The sequence below is a fragment of the Oncorhynchus mykiss genome, chromosome 22 (genome assembly GCF_057628025.1).
Source record: "Oncorhynchus mykiss isolate SJ-2025 chromosome 22, ASM5762802v1, whole genome shotgun sequence".
In the NCBI taxonomy this organism is placed as follows: domain Eukaryota; kingdom Metazoa; phylum Chordata; class Actinopteri; order Salmoniformes; family Salmonidae; genus Oncorhynchus; species Oncorhynchus mykiss.
The window spans coordinates 42,106,675-42,128,081 of record NC_143043.1 but is presented as its reverse complement, the minus strand read 5'-3'; the positions used below and the strand labels follow the sequence as shown (position 1 = coordinate 42,128,081).

The window sequence follows — 21,407 nt, the reverse complement described above, 5'->3', positions numbered from 1 at the left end:
TCAATGTCATCTACAATGTTTACCCCTCTAGCACTACAAGTCTATTTTGGGCATTCTGTCATTTTCTGGTCCCTTCACAGCTTAGGTGTGGCTTCATCAGATGATGGCAGATGTTGGCAGAGAAAAAGGCTAGATTTATGTACTGGTGGTGTAAAACTGGACCTACATCCTTTAGTTCCCTGGGGAAAATAGGTCATCAAAAATTGGTGGTGTAAAAATCCAATCAATCATAAATCAAAATGTAGTTATATTGGACATCAACAAGTTGTGTTGTTGTTGTTGTTGTCTGGCAGGCAGGGTGCTTACATGGTGATGTGACAGGAGGTTATTTGGAAGTGAACTTATGAGGTAGCCCAGCCTGAGACTTAACAGCCCAAATATCAACCTTGGACCTTTAGGATGTCCTTTTGGTCTAATGGTTGAGACATTGGGTTGGCAAACGGGAGACCCAAGGTCAATTCCCACTGGTTACACTTACATGGTGCATAAAACATGACGAGGGCATGCTTCTTCTTCTTCAGCGCTTCCCTGAAGTCCTCCATTCCTAGATGGCTGACGCTGGACGGCTTGTCTTCCCAGGACTGCTCTGGGGGAGGGGGTGCCTGGGGGCTGGTATAACAAAACCAGACGATAAGGTATGATACACACCAACACTTGTGACTAGAAATGTTGATAACTGCCTGAGTTGAAGCCCATTGATCAGCATATGACACTAATCCTGTGCTGGCAGGTAGACCCTGAATTATAGAAAAGCACAACAAAGTTAAAGATCATGACTCACTTCTGTAGAAACTCTATGATCTTGTCCTTGCTCCTGAGGTGGGGTAGCGTAAACTTCTCCTCTCCCTTCTCAAAGTACTTGACGGTGGGGAAGCCGGAGATCTTGAAGCGCTCTCCCACTGCCTTGTGAATGGTGGTATCCACAGCTGCCAGAACACCAGGGCTCTGGAGCAACAAGAGGCAGATCAGGATACAATACCGTCATCACGTCATAGATGAGCTAGTTCTGACTGGATCACCGCCCTTACGGCTCAACTCAGCCCAGTGAGAATAAAGCAAAACCACTATAAAAACGTAAATCAAATCAAATGTATTTATAAAGCCCTTCGTACATCAGCTGATATCTCAAAGTGCTGTACAGAAACCCAGCCTAAAACCCCAAACAGCAAGCAATGCAGGTGTAGAAGCACGGTGGCTAGGAAAAACTCCCTAGAAAGGCCAAAACCTAGGAAGAAACCTAGAGAGGAACCAGGCTATGTAAGCACGTACACCGACTTTAGGGGAAGCTTTTCACGCAATTTCGCCCGGTGGGTGGTACTGATGTAAAAGTCACAGTGGGAGTACATTTCATTGAGCACACGGGTTCCGTGTCGAGAACGAGCTGAGCACTCGCTCCTGTCCGGATCGTGGAATCTATTGAACACACCGCTAAGCCGTAGACTACCGGTTGGCTAAACCTAAGTAACAGATGATACCATTTCATCAGGCAGCCAAAAACATGAAGTAAACAAATGTAAATCTCTGAATCCACGTTATGTTTGCCATTTCATGCAGCCGCAGAACAGAAAGAAGCGAATGAAAAGATATTATATTCGAATTTCACATTGTTTAATGTTGAGAGATATTAACATTGAAAAAGTAATGATGCTGGGTGTGTAAGTATACCTCCAGGATAGTATGGTAAAGTCAGCCTCATGTATAGGCCCTCCAACAAATAAATAAGCCCAAGAACATCCAAAACCCATCAGATGAACAGTTTTTAATGAAGCCAGCAATGCAAATGATTCATCTCAGTGACTGACAGGTGTTAGTGCATGTTGACTAACCAATCACCGTAAAATGAGATTCAAATCAGCTTCATACATTTCACTGAGATGAGTTTAGTAGAGTGGCTTGATAACGGCATTGACGTTGTTGGTTTGCTAGAAGGCAAAACTTGACGTTACACATCGTTCACGTTTGGGAAAGCTGTTCCAGCCAATTGGTAGCTACAGTAGATAACGTTAGTTCAAATAAAGCTAAATGATCTACTAATATAAAAGTGCAGCTATAAACTAGAAAGTAAAAATCCACCACAGTTTAATTTATGAATTAGGTCCCAGGAGGAGGGTTTTCAGTTGAACGCGGAGGCGCATCGGATAGTCCTTGCACTTTGAACCCCCCGCACACTGACGTATAGCTCCGCCCACCGGGAGAAATGGCGTGTAAAGAGCGTGTTCCCAAAGTTCACAGTGCACCAAACAAAACAGCAGCTCCTAAATAACTGTCGGGAGAGATTAAAATAACAAGATTATTTGTAAGATTAGCCTCCACAATAGAGGTAAATACAATTTTTAAAAAACAGTTAACCCCTCTATAACGAGGTATTCCAATACAGGCCGAATAAAAACACTGAACAATACACATTTTCACTCTATGTACTTCTATATAAAGCAGAAGGAGAAAAATAGATGACTTCAGCGGTCTCCTGTGCTCAGGGTGTAAGTAGTACAGCCTCCAGGCAGCACATCCGCATTAGGTAATGTGGGAGCTCTTCCCATTGACCTCCAAGCACTGGGTCTGGGCAGGGAGCCGAGGAGAAGAGGAGGAAGGGAGGACAGAGTGGGTCCAAGCTGCAGATCTCCAGGCAGGCTGCTGCACGGGGACAGCACAGGGATGAGATAATTGCTCCAATCATGAGGCGATCTCTGGTGATATTTATTGGCCTGCCCCTGGCTCTGGCTCAGGGCTGAAGGAGTGCAGCATTACCATAGCGGAGAGGACAGACACACCCTGCTAATCAGAAACACATAAGGAGCTCTGGCAACCAGTGAGTCCGGCGTGTCAGACTCTGACGGCACCAGCCAAGTACAAGGCCAAGTGGGGTTAAAGTTCTGTTCTGATGTTCAGATAGTACATATCTCACAGCTGGGGTTTGGAAGAAGTTCGTTTTACAGAGTGGAGTTGCAAGGCTTCAACATAAGCATGAACATACATTTAAACACACAGAAACAACATGAGCTCTCTGATGCATGCAAACACACACACATCAAAAGCACCCTGTATATACACCATCATTGTACTTACATGTTTGTCTTTGTTGAGGTATTCAGCAGCTTCATCATACTCTGGCTTCATCTTCTTACAATGACCACACCCTGCAAGGTGAAAACACAAACAGACCTGACTAGCCGAGCGACGATGACTTAACGAACAGAAACAGACCTGACAAGCCGAGTTAAGATGTGCTAACGGTAGTGTTAGGGATTCTCACCATACTTACCCATAATCACATAAGTAAATGGCCTTAATAGAACCAACCAAGTGCGTTAATTGAATGAATCAAGCCATTCACAACATTACATTCTCAGTAGGGCCTCATCCAAGTAACATTAAAATAAACTGCAGGGATTTCTCCTCGGTTCCCGCCAACGGTTTTCAACACTGGCAGTTCTACAATATATAAATGTACACTGAGTGTACAAGAAACGAAGAACACCGTCCTAGTATTGCGTTGCACACCCTGTTGCCAGAGTGATAGGGGAGAAGACAGTTTAAGCGAGACCACAGTGACATAGCAGGGTTGGGGATGCGATAGGACTAGTGTTCCCACAGTGTGAGAACTAGCTGCGTGGACGGAGTGTGTGTGTGTGTGTAAGCTTGACTTGCTTGCCAACAGGGCTGTGACAACAAATTCCTGCGTCATGAATAAATGCTGTGTTCAATAAAAAATGTATGAGCTCTGCAGCAATGCAACTTATTTTTAAACAACTTTCAGACTCTGAACTCAATATTATTACCAAGCATCCCACTAGATGTGTTGTTGTTGGTATATTGTAAAGAGTAGCCTATGCTGTTTGAAGAGCAGAGTGTGTGTGTGTATATTTCCTATACAGCATGGTTGGACGGAACCGCAAGATCTTTAGTTGGCACACAGCTGTGAACTGTCCTTAAAAATCACATACAGCTGTAATATACACAACATCAATACAACACACAGCTGCATTCAAAATATGTATTGATGTTTAATTGTATTTTTGTAGAATTGTCAGACAGGATGTATCTCTGTCTGACCTTAAAAAGAGGAGTGTAAAAGAAGGAGACAGAGGAATAAAAGAGTATTAGTCTATTCTCTGCATCATCTCCTCTCTACTGGTGCCATCACCTTCATTTACTGTCTGGGGAAGGAGGGTTAAGGTAGATGTAATGTTTCTGATTCACAGCAGGGGAGTGTGTGTGTGTGTGTGCGTGTGTGTTTCTGTTGGAGAGACAAGGGCTTCGTGGCTATTAAAATAAGGCTGCTTCAATGGGCGGCTGGCCGCATCTCCTCTCCCCCACCAGTCTGAATAGACTAGAGGATGCTGGGTAATATGCCTGTTGGGAGGCCAGATCCTGTTGTTTACCTCAGCCATTCACAGACATGAATTGGTCTCTATACATCCTGCATCTACAGCTGCACAAAGACGACTGAACCAGCCACAGTGTGGAGGGAGAGAGGGAGCAGCACAGACAACTGAACCAGCCACAGTGTGGAGGGAGGGAGGGAGCAGCACAGACAACAACCAGGCACAATGTGGAGGGAGGGAGCAGCACAGACAACTGAACCAGCCACAGTGTGGAGGGAGGGAGCAGCATAGACAACTGAACCAGCCACAGTGTGGAGGGAGGGAGCAGCACAGACAACTGAACCAGCCACAGTGTGGAGGGAGGGAGCAGCACAGACAACTGAACCAGCCACAGTGTGGAGGGAGGGAGCAGCACAGACAACTGAACCAGCCACAGTGTGGAGGGAGGGAGCAGCACAGACAACTGAACCAGCCACAGTGTGGAGGGAGGGAGGGAGCAGCACAGACAACAACCAGGCACAATGTGGAGGGAGGGAGCAGCACAGACAACAACCAGGCACAGTGTGGAGGGAGGGAGGGAGCAGCACAGACAACTGAACCAGCCACAGTGTGGAGGGAGCAGCACAGACAACTGAACCAGCCACAGTGTGGAGGGAGGGAGCAGCACAGACAACTGAACCAGCCACAGTGTGGAGGGAGGGAGCAGCACAGACAACTGAACCAGCCACAGTGTGGAGGGAGGGAGCAGCACAGACAACTGAACCAGCCACAGTGTGAAGGGAGGGAGCAGGACAGACAACTGAACCAGCAGTGTGGAGGGAGGGAGCAGCACAGACAACTGAACCAGCCAGTGTGGAGGGAGCAGCACAGACAACTGAACCAGCCACAGTGTGAAGGGAGGGAGCAGCACAGACAACAACCAGGCAAAGTGTGGAGGGAGGGAGCAGCACAGACAACAACCAGGCACAGTGTGGAGGGAGGGAGCAGCACAGACAACAACCAGCCACAGTGTGGAGGGAGGGAGCAGCACAGACAACTGAACCAGCCACAGTGTGGAGGGAGGGAGCAGCACAGACAACTGAACCAGCCACAGTGTGGAGGGAGGGAGGGAGCAGCACAGACAACTGAACCAGCCACAGTGTGGAGGGAGGGAGGGAGCAGCACAGACAACTGAACCAGCCACAGTGTGGAGGGAGGGAGGGAGCAGCACAGACAACAACCAGGCACAGTGTGGCGGGAGGGAGCAGCACAGACAACTGAACCAGCCACAGTGTGGAGGGAGGGAGGGAGCAGCACAGACAACAACCAGGCACAGTGTGGCGGGAGGGAGCAGCACAGACAACTGAACCAGCCACAGTGTGGAGGGAGGGAGGGAGCAGCACAGACAACAACCAGGCACAGTGTGGCGGGAGGGAGCAGCACAGACAACTGAACCAGCCACAGTGTGGAGGGAGGGAGCAGCACAGACAACAACCAGCCACAGTGTGGCGGGAGGGAGCAGCACAGACAACTGAACCAGCCACAGTGTGGAGGGAGGGAGGGAGCAGCACAGACAACAACCAGGCACAGTGTGGCGGGAGGGAGCAGCACAGACAACTGAACCAGCCACAGTGTGGAGGGAGGGAGCAGCACAGACAACAACCAGCCACAGTGTGGAGGGAGGGAGCAGCACAGACAACTGAACCAGCCACAGTGTGGAGGGAGGGAGGGAGCAGCACAGACAACAACCAGGCACAGTGTGGCGGGAGGGAGCAGCACAGACAACTGAACCAGCCACAGTGTGGAGGGAGGGAGCAGCACAGACAACAACCAGCCACAGTGTGGAGGGAGGGAGCAGCAGAGACAACAACCAGGCACAGTGTGGAGGGAGGGAGGGAGCAGCACAGACAACTGAACCAGCCACAGTGTGGAGGGAGGGAGGGAGCAGCACAGACAACTGAACCAGCCACAGTGTGGAGGGAGGGAGGGAGCAGCACAGACAACTGAACCAGCCAGTGTGGAGGGAGGGAGCAGCACAGACAACAACCAGCCACAGTGTGGAGGGAGGGAGGGAGCAGCACAGACAACTGAACCAGCCACAGTGTGGAGGGAGGGAGGGAGCAGCACAGACAACTGAACCAGCCACAGTGTGGAGGGAGGGAGCAGCACAGACAACAACCAGGCACAGTGTGGAGGGAGGGAGCAGCACAGACAACAACCAGCCACAGTGTGGAGGGAGGGAGGGAGCAGCACAGACAACAAACAGCCACAGTGTGGAGGGAGGGAGGGAGCAGCACAGACAACTGAACCAGCCACAGTGTGGAGGGAGGGAGCAGCACAGACAACAACTAGGCACAGTGTGGAGGGAGGGAGCAGCACAGACAACAACCAGGCAAAGTGTGGAGGGAGGGAGCAGCACAGACAACAACCAGGCACAGTGTGGAGGGAGGGAGCAGCACAGACAACAACCAGCCACAGTGTGGAGGGAGGGAGCAGCACAGACAACTGAACCAGGCACAGTGTGGAGGGAGGGAGCAGCACAGACAACTGAACCAGCCACAGTGTGGAGGGAGGGAGCAGCACAGACAACTGAACCAGCCACAGTGTGGAGGGAGGGAGCAGCACAGACAACAACCAGCCACAGTGTGGAGGGAGGGAGCAGCACAGACAACTGAACCAGCCACAGTGTGGGGGGAGGGAGCAGCACAGACAACAACCAGCCACAGTGTGGAGGGAGGGAGCAGCACAGACAACTGAACCAGCCACAGTGTGGAGGGAGGGAGCAGCACAGACAACTGAACCAGCCACAGTGTGGAGGGAGGGAGCAGCACAGACAACTGAGCCAGCCACAGTGTGGAGGGAGGGAGCAGCACAGACAACAACCAGCCACAGTGTGGAGGGAGGGAGGGAGCAGCACAGACAACTGAACCAGCCACAGTGTGGAGGGACAGAGGGAGCAGCACAGACAACTGAACCAGCCACAGTGTGGAGGGAGGGAGCAGCACAGACAACTGAACCAGCCACAGTGTGGAGGGAGGGAGCAGCACAGACAACAACCAGGCACAGTGTGGAGGGAGGGAGCAGCACAGACAACAACCAGGCACAGTGTGGAGGGAGGGAGCAGCACAGACAACTGAACCAGCCACAGTGTGGAGGGAGGGAGCAGCACAGACAACTGAACCAGGCACAGTGTGGAGGGAGGGAGCAGCACAGACAACTGAACCAGCCACAGTGTGGAGAGAGGGAGCAGCACAGACAACTGAACCAGGCACAGTGTGGAGGGAGGGAGCAGCACAGACAACTGAACCAGCCAGTGTGGAGGAAGGGAGGGAGGGAGAGAGCAGCACAGACAACAACCAGGCAGTGTGGAGGGAGGGAGCAGCACAGACAACAACCAGGCACAATGTGGAGGGAGGGAGGGAGGGAGCAGCACAGACAACTGAACCAGCCACAGTGTGGAGGGAGGGAGCAGCACAGACAACAACTAGGCACAGTGTGGAGGGAGGGAGCAGCACAGACAACAACCAGCCACAGTGTGGAGGGAGGGAGGGAGCAGCACAGACAACTGAACCAGCCAGTGTGGAGGGACAGAGGGAGCAACACAGACAACAACCAGCCACAGTGTGGAGGGAGGGAGGGAGCAGCACAGACAACTGAACCAGCCACAGTGTGGAGGGAGGGAGCAGCACAGACAACTGAACCAGCCACAGTGTGGAGGGAGGGAGGGAGCAGCACAGACAACTGAACCAGCAGTGTGGAGGGAGGGAGCAGCACAGACAACTGAACCAGCCAGTGTGGAGAGAGGGAGCAGCACAGACAACTGAACCAGCAGTGTGGAGGGAGGGAGCAGCACAGACAACTGAACCAGCAGTGTGGAGGGAGGGAGCAGCACAGACAACTGAACCAGCCACAGTGTGGAGGGAGGGAGCAGCACAGACAACAACCAGCCACAGTGTGGAGGGAGGGAGGGAGCAGCACAGACAACTGAACCAGCCAGTGTGGAGGGAGGGAGCAGCACAGACAACTGAACCAGCCAGTGTGGAGGGACGGAGCAGCACAGACAACAACCAGCCACAGTGTGGAGGGAGGGAGCAGCACAGACAACTGAACCAGCAGTGTGGAGGGAGGGAGCAGCACAGACAACTGAACCAGCAGTGTGGAGGGAGGGAGCAGCACAGACAACTGAACCAGCAGTGTAGAGGGAGGGAGCAGCACAGACAACTGAACCAGCAGTGTGGAGGGAGCAGCACAGACAACTGAACCAGCAGTGTGGAGGGAGGGAGCAGCACAGACAACTGAACCAGCAGTGTGGAGGGAGCAGCACAGACAACTGAACCAGCCACAGTGTGGAGGGAGGGAGCAGCACAGACAACTGAACCAGCCACAGTGTGGAGGGAGGGAGCAGCACAGACAACTGAACCAGCCACAGTGTGGAGGGAGGGAGCAGCACAGACAACTGAACCAGCCACAGTGTGGAGGGAGGGAGCAACACAGACAACTGAACCAGCCACAGTGTGGAGGGAGGGAGCAGCACAGACAACTGAACCAGCCACAGTGTGGAGGGAGGGGGCAGCACAGACAACAACCAGGCACAGTGTGGAGGGAGGGAGCAGCACAGACAACAACCAGCCACAGTGTGGAGGGAGGGAGGGAGCAGCACAGACAACAAACAGCCACAGTGTGGAGGGAGGGAGGGAGCAGCACAGACAACTGAACCAGCCACAGTGTGGAGGGAGGGAGCAGCACAGACAACAACTAGGCACAGTGTGGAGGGAGGGAGCAGCACAGACAACAACCAGGCAAAGTGTGGAGGGAGGGAGCAGCACAGACAACAACCAGGCACAGTGTGGAGGGAGGGAGCAGCACAGACAACAACCAGCCACAGTGTGGAGGGAGGGAGCAGCACAGACAACTGAACCAGGCACAGTGTGGAGGGAGGGAGCAGCACAGACAACTGAACCAGCCACAGTGTGGAGGGAGGGAGCAGCACAGACAACTGAACCAGCCACAGTGTGGAGGGAGGGAGCAGCACAGACAACAACCAGCCACAGTGTGGAGGGAGGGAGCAGCACAGACAACTGAACCAGCCACAGTGTGGGGGGAGGGAGCAGCACAGACAACAACCAGCCACAGTGTGGAGGGAGGGAGCAGCACAGACAACTGAACCAGCCACAGTGTGGAGGGAGGGAGCAGCACAGACAACTGAACCAGCCACAGTGTGGAGGGAGGGAGCAGCACAGACAACAACCAGCCACAGTGTGGAGGGAGGGAGGGAGCAGCACAGACAACTGAACCAGCCACAGTGTGGAGGGACAGAGGGAGCAGCACAGACAACTGAACCAGCCACAGTGTGGAGGGAGGGAGCAGCACAGACAACTGAACCAGCCACAGTGTGGAGGGAGGGAGCAGCACAGACAACAACCAGGCACAGTGTGGAGGGAGGGAGCAGCACAGACAACAACCAGGCACAGTGTGGAGGGAGGGAGCAGCACAGACAACTGAACCAGCCACAGTGTGGAGGGAGGGAGCAGCACAGACAACTGAACCAGGCACAGTGTGGAGGGAGGGAGCAGCACAGACAACTGAACCAGCCACAGTGTGGAGAGAGGGAGCAGCACAGACAACTGAACCAGGCACAGTGTGGAGGGAGGGAGCAGCACAGACAACTGAACCAGCCAGTGTGGAGGAAGGGAGGGAGGGAGAGAGCAGCACAGACAACAACCAGGCAGTGTGGAGGGAGGGAGCAGCACAGACAACAACCAGGCACAATGTGGAGGGAGGGAGGGAGGGAGCAGCACAGACAACTGAACCAGCCACAGTGTGGAGGGAGGGAGCAGCACAGACAACAACTAGGCACAGTGTGGAGGGAGGGAGCAGCACAGACAACAACCAGCCACAGTGTGGAGGGAGGGAGGGAGCAGCACAGACAACTGAACCAGCCAGTGTGGAGGGACAGAGGGAGCAACACAGACAACAACCAGCCACAGTGTGGAGGGACGGAGGGAGCAGCACAGACAACAACCAGCCACAGTGTGGAGGGAGGGAGCAGCACAGACAACTGAACCAGCCAGTGTGGAGAGAGGGAGCAGCACAGACAACTGAACCAGCAGTGTGGAGGGAGGGAGCAGCACAGACAACTGAACCAGCAGTGTGGAGGGAGGGAGCAGCACAGACAACTGAACCAGCCACAGTGTGAAGGGAGGGAGCAGGACAGACAACTGAACCAGCAGTGTGGAGGGAGGGAGCAGCACAGACAACTGAACCAGCCAGTGTGGAGGGAGCAGCACAGACAACTGAACCAGCCACAGTGTGAAGGGAGGGAGCAGCACAGACAACAACCAGGCAAAGTGTGGAGGGAGGGAGCAGCACAGACAGCTGAACCAGCCACAGTGTGGAGGGAGGGAGCAGCACAGACAACTGAACCAGCCACAGTGTGGAGGGAGGGAGCAACACAGACAACTGAACCAGCCACAGTGTGGAGGGAGGGAGCAGCACAGACAACAACCAGCCACAGTGTGGAGGGAGGGAGCAGCACAGACAACTGAACCAGCAGTGTGGAGGGAGGGAGCAGCACAGACAACTGAACCAGCAGTGTGGAGGGAGGGAGCAGCACAGACAACTGAACCAGCAGTGTAGAGGGAGGGAGGGAGCAGCACAGACAACTGAACCAGCAGTGTGGAGGGAGCAGCACAGACAACTGAACCAGCAGTGTGGAGGGAGGGAGCAGCACAGACAACTGAACCAGCAGTGTGGAGGGAGCAGCACAGACAACTGAACCAGCCACAGTGTGGAGGGAGGGAGCAGCACAGACAACTGAACCAGCCACAGTGTGGAGGGAGGGAGCAGCACAGACAACTGAACCAGCCACAGTGTGGAGGGAGGGAGCAGCACAGACAACTGAACCAGCCACAGTGTGGAGGGAGGGAGCAACACAGACAACTGAACCAGCCACAGTGTGGAGGGAGGGAGCAGCACAGACAACTGAACCAGCCACAGTGTGGAGGGAGGGGGCAGCACAGACAACAACCAGGCACAGTGTGGAGGGAGGGAGCAGCACAGACAACAACCAGCCACAGTGTGGAGGGAGGGAGGGAGCAGCACAGACAACAAACAGCCACAGTGTGGAGGGAGGGAGGGAGCAGCACAGACAACTGAACCAGCCACAGTGTGGAGGGAGGGAGCAGCACAGACAACAACTAGGCACAGTGTGGAGGGAGGGAGCAGCACAGACAACAACCAGGCAAAGTGTGGAGGGAGGGAGCAGCACAGACAACAACCAGGCACAGTGTGGAGGGAGGGAGCAGCACAGACAACAACCAGCCACAGTGTGGAGGGAGGGAGCAGCACAGACAACTGAACCAGGCACAGTGTGGAGGGAGGGAGCAGCACAGACAACTGAACCAGCCACAGTGTGGAGGGAGGGAGCAGCACAGACAACTGAACCAGCCACAGTGTGGAGGGAGGGAGCAGCACAGACAACAACCAGCCACAGTGTGGAGGGAGGGAGCAGCACAGACAACTGAACCAGCAACAGTGTGGGGGGAGGGAGCAGCACAGACAACAACCAGCCACAGTGTGGAGGGAGGGAGCAGCACAGACAACTGAACCAGCCACAGTGTGGAGGGAGGGAGCAGCACAGACAACTGAACCAGCCACAGTGTGGAGGGAGGGAGCAGCACAGACAACTGAGCCAGCCACAGTGTGGAGGGAGGGAGCAGCACAGACAACAACCAGCCACAGTGTGGAGGGAGGGAGGGAGCAGCACAGACAACTGAACCAGCCACAGTGTGGAGGGACAGAGGGAGCAGCACAGACAACTGAACCAGCCACAGTGTGGAGGGAGGGAGCAGCACAGACAACTGAACCAGCCACAGTGTGGAGGGAGGGAGCAGCACAGACAACAACCAGGCACAGTGTGGAGGGAGGGAGCAGCACAGACAACAACCAGGCACAGTGTGGAGGGAGGGAGCAGCACAGACAACTGAACCAGCCACAGTGTGGAGGGAGGGAGCAGCACAGACAACTGAACCAGGCACAGTGTGGAGGGAGGGAGCAGCACAGACAACTGAACCAGCCACAGTGTGGAGAGAGGGAGCAGCACAGACAACTGAACCAGGCACAGTGTGGAGGGAGGGAGCAGCACAGACAACTGAACCAGCCAGTGTGGAGGAAGGGAGGGAGGGAGAGAGCAGCACAGACAACAACCAGGCAGTGTGGAGGGAGGGAGCAGCACAGACAACAACCAGGCACAATGTGGAGGGAGGGAGGGAGGGAGCAGCACAGACAACTGAACCAGCCACAGTGTGGAGGGAGGGAGCAGCACAGACAACAACTAGGCACAGTGTGGAGGGAGGGAGCAGCACAGACAACAACCAGCCACAGTGTGGAGGGAGGGAGGGAGCAGCACAGACAACTGAACCAGCCAGTGTGGAGGGACAGAGGGAGCAACACAGACAACAACCAGCCACAGTGTGGAGGGACGGAGGGAGCAGCACAGACAACAACCAGCCACAGTGTGGAGGGAGGGAGGGAGCAGCACAGACAACTGAACCAGCAGTGTGGAGGGAGGGAGCAGCACAGACAACTGAACCAGCCAGTGTGGAGAGAGGGAGCAGCACAGACAACTGAACCAGCAGTGTGGAGGGAGGGAGCAGCACAGACAACTGAACCAGCAGTGTGGAGGGAGGGAGCAGCACAGACAACTGAACCAGCCACAGTGTGGAGGGAGGGAGCAGCACAGACAACAACCAGCCACAGTGTGGAGGGAGGGAGGGAGCAGCACAGACAACTGAACCAGCCAGTGTGGAGGGAGGGAGCAGCACAGACAACTGAACCAGCCAGTGTGGAGGGACGGAGCAGCACAGACAACAACCAGCCACAGTGTGGAGGGAGGGAGCAGCACAGACAACTGAACCAGCAGTGTGGAGGGAGGGAGCAGCACAGACAACTGAACCAGCAGTGTGGAGGGAGGGAGCAGCACAGACAACTGAACCAGCAGTGTGGAGGGAGCAGCACAGACAACTGAACCAGCAGTGTGGAGGGAGGGAGCAGGACAGACAACTGAACCAGCAGTGTGGAGGGAGGGAGCAGCACAGACAACTGAACCAGCAGTGTGGAGGGAGGGAGCAGCACAGACAACTGAACCAGCAGTGTGGAGGGAGCAGCACAGACAACTGAACCAGCCACAGTGTGGAGGGAGGGAGCAGCACAGACAACTGAACCAGCCACAGTGTGGAGGGAGGGAGCAGCACAGACAACTGAACCAGCCACAGTGTGGAGGGAGGGAGCAGCACAGACAACTGAACCAGCCACAGTGTGGAGGGAGGGAGCAGCACAGACAACTGAACCAGCCACAGTGTGGAGGGAGGGAGCAGCACAGACAACTGAGCCAGCCACAGTGTGGAGGGAGGGAGCAGCACAGACAACAACCAGCCACAGTGTGGAGGGAGGGAGGGAGCAGCACAGACAACTGAACCAGCCACAGTGTGGAGGGACAGAGGGAGCAGCACAGACAACTGAACCAGCCACAGTGTGGAGGGAGGGAGCAGCACAGACAACTGAACCAGCCACAGTGTGGAGGGAGGGAGCAGCACAGACAACAACCAGGCACAGTGTGGAGGGAGGGAGCAGCACAGACAACTGAACCAGCCACAGTGTGGAGGGAGGGAGCAGCACAGACAACTGAACCAGGCACAGTGTGGAGGGAGGGAGCAGCACAGACAACTGAACCAGCCACAGTGTGGAGAGAGGGAGCAGCACAGACAACTGAACCAGGCACAGTGTGGAGGGAGGGAGCAGCACAGACAACTGAACCAGCCACAGTGTGGAGGGAGGGAGCAGCACAGACAACTGAACCAGCCACAGTGTGGAGGGAGGGAGCAACACAGACAACTGAGCCAGCAGTGTTGATGCTCTTGACCATGAGACCATTACTCTCACCATGACAGGTGGACCATTAAGAAACTGCAGTGTGTGTTGGTGTGTGCCTCCACGTGTTCTTGGCAGTGCCAGGGAGGGTTTGTGTGTGTGTGTGTGTGTGTGTGTGTGTATACACACAAGCTGCTGAAATGCCTGATATGCTTGTATCAGCTGGCTGCTCTTGGCTTGGGTGTCTCAGTCCACAGCAGTGCCCCGTGAAGAGTGACAGCCAGGCTGCCCATCGTGAGAGGCAGGGCACCAAGGGGCAAGGGTGGGTCGGTTTAGTGGCCTTCCTGTGTTATAACAAGGAGCCAGATAAAATGGGACTTTTACCCCCAGTGAGCCTGGGCCCGTTATTTACTACAAATGGGTTCCAGGGTGGGTCCACAGGAGGTGTCTTCATGCAGATTCAGAGTGTAACAATGCATGTAATGTTGCATTTCAAAATGTGTTTCAATATGCACATGCAATTGAAGTAATAGTGCGTTTTGACAACAGCACAGGTTTTCAACTCTGTCAAAACATCCCCCCCTGACGTTTCCCTGCTTCTCTCCTGATCACATGGAAGAAGCTGAGAACTGTTTTGAAATGGAAACTGGAAACAAATAAACATGTTATCTGTGACACTTTTACATTTTCTTTTGTAACAGCAATCTGTTACATATGTAGCCTCGTGACATCATCATAGCCTGTCCCCCTGAGTGTGTGTGTGTGAGATATGCTACTCGCTGTGTGTGTTTGTTACTTACATGGGGCATAAAACATGACCAGGGCAGATGGGTGTTCCTCCAGGAACCCATCTAAGGAGTCGTCAGTCAGGTGGAAGACAGGGGAGTCAGTCTCCGACCATTGGACCTCTGGGGCCTTCGGCTGGGGGGGCTGGGGACTGGATGGAGAGAGCGAGGTGGTGGCGATGGGGGGTGAAAATGAGAGGGAGAAAGACAGAAGGGAAAGAGGGGTGAGAGATGTAAGAAGCCCAGAAGTGAGTTAAAGCAGGTCTGTTATGAGGCAGACCTAGCTACAGATCATACTCCACCTCACGTCAGCTACATCTGGCCTGTACTGGTCACACCCGTATGACAGAGCCCTCCCTCCCACTGCCAAGACCAAATACAGACATCTTCCAGTCTTTTATCCATACTGGCCACTAGTCAAGGAGAAAATGTACGAGGGTTCATAACACACTGTCTAGGGGGATGGGTATCTGTTTTAAATGTCACTATGTGCAAATGGGACGCGGTCATAAATCTACAGCTTCCAGACAGTGTGCTCCGGAGTACTTTTGATTATAACTAGGCAAGTCAGTTAAGAACAAATTCTGATGGCCATATAAGTATAAGCTAGGCTATACAGTACTTATTCATGTCCAGGTCGTTCCTAGGCAACATCAGGTGCACTTCCTCCTTACTTAGCTAGATCGTGATGAATACCTCTAAACCCCTTGTGTCTGTGGTGTCTCTTGCAGAATTCCACAATAGAGGAATCTAAAAGACAAATGCTGCAGTATTTTTCAGGTTCAGCCCATCTCGTGGTGGCTGTGTTTTTATTTATTTTTTTAAATCATTTAACTAGGCAAGTCAGTTAAGAACAAATTCCTATTTACAATGACGGCCTACCCCGGCCAAACCCGGACGATGCTGGGCCAATTGTGCGCCGCCCTATGGGACTCCCAATCACGGCCGGATGTGATGCAGCCTGGATTCAATCCAGGGACTGCAGTGACGCCTCTTGCACTGAGAAGCCCTGTGTGAGGCCGTCCACAGAGGCATATAATATTCACGAAGGATATTCGAGACGATTGGATGCGTTTCTAGATACATGGGCTTTGATATGATACAGGAACCACACGTTTTAGTTTGAAATAATTCAGTGCTATTAGAGAACAAATTGATGCGATTTGGTTCAATGCACTAACATGTGTTGCATAAAACACATTCATTTTCCATTCTAAATTCAAATCTGCTGCTGATGGAGCTCATGAGCTGAGCTGAGGTGTGTGTAAATGAGTGTGTCTATGGTGTGTGCGCTATCTAAGCACCTGAGCTGACGTGTGTGTAAATGAGTGTGTGTCTATGGTGTGTGCGCTATGTAAGCACCTGAGCTGAGCTATAAGGGAGGCATCTACAGTACCACCCCACTACCACTATCTGGTTAGGGGGGGGGCAATGTAGCCATGTTTTCTGCCCCCCCCCCACCTTGGCACTGAAATCACCATCACCCACTAGTCAATCATTTTTGAAGATTAAGTGTTTGAGCTAGTAATGTAGTAATGTATTGTGTACAAATTAGCTATGACATAGCCAATGTATACATAGATCATTTGTACACAATAAATATTAAGCTATGACATAGCCAATGAATATACAGCACAACTTTGGATTTTACCCCATCTCAAAATAAAATAGTTTTGACGTTTTTAGTGAGCTTTTCTCTTCCTGCTTTGACCTTTTTTAAGCAAAACTATAGCTGATGGTGAACCGGTACAATCAAATTCAAATCTATTGTAAGTTCAGCAGGTAGCCTGTTAGCAAGATGACTTGTCTCCAGTAGCTTACTTTTACTTTGGTAAAACACAATTTTCAACAGCACATATTGTAGATAGCAAGAGCCTAGCAAATTACATACGTTGTCACTCAACTAGTAAAGCCTAATATCCAGTAAGGCAATTTAGCATTTGAATGCTCAAGGTTCCGCACAGATGTGCAAGATCAGCGCACGACGCTGGGCACACTGCGCAATGCGACTAGGCTACTGATATTCCCTGGGGTTGTTTGGCATGCACAATGACTGTCAACACAGATACATGCTTAGTTCCACACCAAATGAGAGGACGCATCAGTTGTCACAAAAAAGGAGGTATTTTTGAGAAATGCAAAGAAAGCTACAACCAAAAAAGTTAATCAGCAATTCATAAAGTTTGAATAAATTCTCTGACCAATGCATGCTACATTTGGATCGGTTTGGGGTCCGTGGACCAATGCTGACGTTTGAATAGGGACCGATGCTGATGTTTGAATAGGGACCGATGCATATCGGTGAATTGTTACATCCCTAATCATTAACTATTAGTACTACAGGTCTCCTAGCTGGTCTCCTAGCTGGACTCCTAGCTGGTCTCCTAGCTGGTCTCCTAGCTGGTCTCCTAGCTGGTCTCCTAGCTGGTCTCCTAGCTGGTCTCCTAGCTGGTCAGACTGGACAGGACCCTGGAGAAAGCCTCAGTCAGGACCACTTTGAACAGATGCTTGGTGGGTGTGGGCGTCTGTGTGTGTTTGAGAGTGAGAGAGAGAAAGAGTGTTGTGTGTGAGTGCGTGTACTTGTTATGGGTCTACACCGTGGGACTGTCTCTGAAGTGGTTAGAACACTCCACAGAGAGGAAAGCGGTCACGGTTTGAAGCATCTGCCAGAGCCACTCGAGACTCAAACTGTCTGTGTTCTCTGACCTTAGAAGCATTGTTCCTGTTCCCATGTAACAATGTTTCCTCTCGGTCTGTGTTTCCTGAAATAGCTGTGAAATCTGTTCCGTGCCCTTTCAATAGACTAAAGCATGGTAAACAGTCGAATGAGTGTGAGAGCCAACGGGGAGTAGAGTGAATGGGGACATTAAAGGGTGTGTTGATGCACTCTTCATGCAGGAGTAAAATGCCATGTTTATCTAAAGCGGGTTACAGTACACCAAGTGTACCGGTATACATTTTTAGTATATGCATGTGGCCTTGCTAACACCACACGCTTACCAACTGAGCCCAACAGCAACATGAATAGGCCACAGAACTTTTCCCACATCAGTTCCCTAAGCAGTGATCAGAAACGCTCCGGACTCTATGAGGGGAAAGTGATAAGAGGCGAAACGAAGGCAGGAAGGAAACGGTTAAAACGCTCACTTCTTCATCCAGTCAGCGATGTCCTTGGCTGTACCTCCGTAGTTTTCATAGTGGTGCAGGAACTTCCCCTTCCTAAAGACCGGGGGGAGGGAGAGAGAGAGAGATAGGGGGGAGAACAGAGAGAACAAAAAGATATAAAACATATGCTAGCGACAGTACAGCACAGAATGACCCCATCTAGAAAACCCACTAATCCATGTCATACGTGTTGCACAATGTTCTGAGTTGTGATTCTAAGAACTACGGCACTACCTACTGTAACCTACTATTGACTACACTGAAAGAGATGAATGTGCCTTTTCATTAACACTAACATCACTTTATTGGTCAATGCACACAAGGTCCAACCGAAATTTGACTTTATCCCAACCCCTCTGAAAGACACACATTCATAAATTTTTTGGATAGGACCCGGGAGCTGTTGTTAAGGGGGTTAAGTGCCTTGTCCAGGGGCACAACGGTAGGTAATGGAATCTAGGACTTGATACTAGCAACCCTTCGATTGCCAGCTCACTTCCCACCTGATTTTTCTCGTCAGACCTGGGATTCGACCTGGCAACCCTCTGGTTGCTGGCTCGCCTTTCTAACCGCTAGGCTACCTGCCGACCCACAGAGGATATACAGGTTCCTCAGAGAGAAATACAGTACATCAGAGAGAGCTGAGTCACTGTTGTGGAAAGTGGAAAGGAAACAAAGGAAATGTTTTGTGAAAAAAAGCTCAAACAATACATTAACATCACTAGGTTTAAACTTGCTCAAATGTAGCCAACCAATAGTAAAAGAGCATATCTTGTATGGACTAATAGTTATTATGGATTAGAATATGCATTAGAATTATGGGGGGGGGATTCCAATTGTGTGAATAATGTATCTACGTGGAAACAGATATGTACTAACTTCATCTTCCCTGACCTCCTGCATGTGTCCCGAGACTGAAACAAGTCGGTGGTGGGCCGCCGAACCTAGCTGCTCCCGCCGAACCTAGCTGCTCCCTCCGAACCTAGCTGCTCCCTCCGAACCTAGCTGCTCCCGCCGAACCTAGCTGCTCCCGCCGAACCTAGCTGCTCCCTCCGAACCTAGCTGCTCCCGCCGAACCTAGCTGCTCCCGCCGAACCTAGCTGCTCCCGCCGAACCTAGCTGCTCCCTCCGAACCTAGCTGCTCCCTCCGAACCTAGCTGCTCCCTCCGAACCTAGCTGCTCCCGCCGAACCTAGCTGCTCCCTCCGAACCTAGCTGCTCCCTCCGAACCTAGCTGCTCCCGCCGAACCTAGCTGCTCCCGCCGAACCTAGCTGCTCCCTCCGAACCTAGCTGCTCCCGCCGAACCTAGCTGCTCCCGCCGAACCTAGCTGCTCCCGCCGAACCTAGCTGCTCCCTCCGAACCTAGCTGCTCCCTCCGAACCTAGCTGCTCCCGCCGAACCTAGCTGCTCCCTCCGAACCTAGCTGCTCCCTCCGAACCTAGCTGCTCCCTCCGAACCTAGCTGCTCCCTCCGAACCTAGCTGCTCCCGCCGAACCTAGCTGCTCCCTCCGAACCTAGCTGCTCCCTCCGAACCTAGCTGCTCCCGCCGAACCTAGCTGCTCCCTCCGAACCTAGCTGCTCCCTCCGAACCTAGCTGCTCCCGCCGAACCTAGCTGCTCCCGCCGAACCTAGCTGCTCCCGCCGAACCTAGCTGCTCCCTCCGAACCTAGCTGCTCCCTCCGAACCTAGCTGCTCCCGCCGAACCTAGCTGCTCCCGCCGAACCTAGCTGCTCCCGCCGAACCTAGCTGCTCCCTCCGAACCTAGCTGCTCCCTCCGAACCTAGCTGCTCCCGCCGAACCTAGCTGCTCCCTCCGAACCTAGCTGCTCCCGCCGAACCTAGCTGCTCCCTCCAAACCTAGCTGCTCCCTCCGAACCTAGCTGCTCCCTCCGAACCTAGCTGCTCCCGCCGAACCTAGCTGCTCCCGCCGAACCTAGCTGCTCCAGCCGAACCTAGCTGCTCCAGCCGAACCTAATGCCTGCAGATCCTGGTAATTTGTAACCGTCACTGATCTGCAGGGAATAGAATACAGCAGCCAGAGTTGTACAGTATTAGTGCCACTCATCACTTGTAGTTTAATAGGCACAGAGGGAGAGGACCTTCTGTGGGGGTTCCTACGTTTCTTTTTTTGTTCCGCAAAAATGTTAAAAACATTTAGGCCTAAAGCCTGCAGGTGTAATGCACGATGATGCAGTTATATAACAAGTTATAAAGCATTATACATGCAGGTTTTAAGTGTCGACAAAATGCTTAACTTTGTGGCCTCTCTTCACTGGAAAGAAAATACATTGGAAAGGGAACTTGAACAGCAAGACAGAGAAAGATCATTGTAGCAGCCGTAGGGTTGTCAGCCCCACCACCACTCTAGAGGCTGGGTCTAGTGACCGGCACTCGCGGATGCTTTTTCAAAGCCGTTGTCAGATACTCCAATGAGTGTAATTTGCTCCAATGAGTGTAATTTGCTCCAATGAGTGTAATTTGCTCCAATGAGTGTAATTAGCGCCAATGAGTGTAATTTGCTCAATATTAGGAGTTAAGAAATAAAGTTGACAGCATTAGAAATAAGATATTCTCATTTTTTCAACTGTAGGTATGTCATTTATATATACCGTACCAGTCAAAAGTTTGGACACACCTACTCATTCAAGTGTTTTTCTTTATTTTCTACATTGTAGAATAATAGTGAAGACAACAAAATTATGAAAAAAACATGTGGAACCATGTAGTAACCAAAAAAGTGTTAAACAAATCCAAATGTATTTTATTTAAGATTCTTCAAAGTAGCCACCCTTTGACTTGATGACAGCTTTGCACACTCTTGGGATTCTCTCAACCAGCTTCACCTGGAATGCTTTTCAAACAGTCTTGAAGGAGCTCCCACATATGCTGAGCACTTGTTGGCTGCTTTTCCTTTACTCTGCGGTCCAACTCATCCCAAACCATCTCAATTGGGTTGAGGCCGTGTGATTGTGGAGGTCAGGTCATCTGATGCAGCAATCCATCAGTCTCCTTCTTGGTCAAATAGCCATTACACAGCCTATATGTGTGTTGGGTCATTGTCCTGTTGAAAAACAAATGATAGTCACACTAAGCGCAAACCAGATGGAATGGCGTATCGCTGAAGAATTCTGTGGTAGCCATGCTGGTTAAGTGTGCCTTGAATTCTACATAAATCACTGATAAGGTCACTAGCAAAGCACCCGCACACCATCACAATGCTTCCATGCTTCACGGTGGGAACCACACATGCAGAGATCATCCGTTCACCTACTCTGCGTCTCACAAAG

General features: G+C 52.3%; 1 protein-coding gene across 2 annotated transcripts in view; it reads right to left on the bottom strand.

The window, feature by feature from the left end:
* Positions 1 to 21,407, bottom strand: part of pdia5 (protein disulfide isomerase family A, member 5) — a 62,991-nt gene that overhangs the window by 15,491 nt on the left and 26,093 nt on the right. For both annotated transcript variants that reach the window (XM_090216094.1, XM_090216095.1), the window contains exons 10-14: positions 18,104 to 18,175; positions 14,972 to 15,108; positions 3,067 to 3,137; positions 782 to 945; positions 479 to 609 (exon numbers count right to left, since the gene is read on the bottom strand). In XM_090216094.1, coding sequence (XP_090072220.1) covers positions 479 to 609; positions 782 to 945; positions 3,067 to 3,137; positions 14,972 to 15,108; positions 18,104 to 18,175 — 575 coding nt within the window. The remainder of the gene's footprint in view (positions 1 to 478; positions 610 to 781; positions 946 to 3,066; positions 3,138 to 14,971; positions 15,109 to 18,103; positions 18,176 to 21,407) is intronic.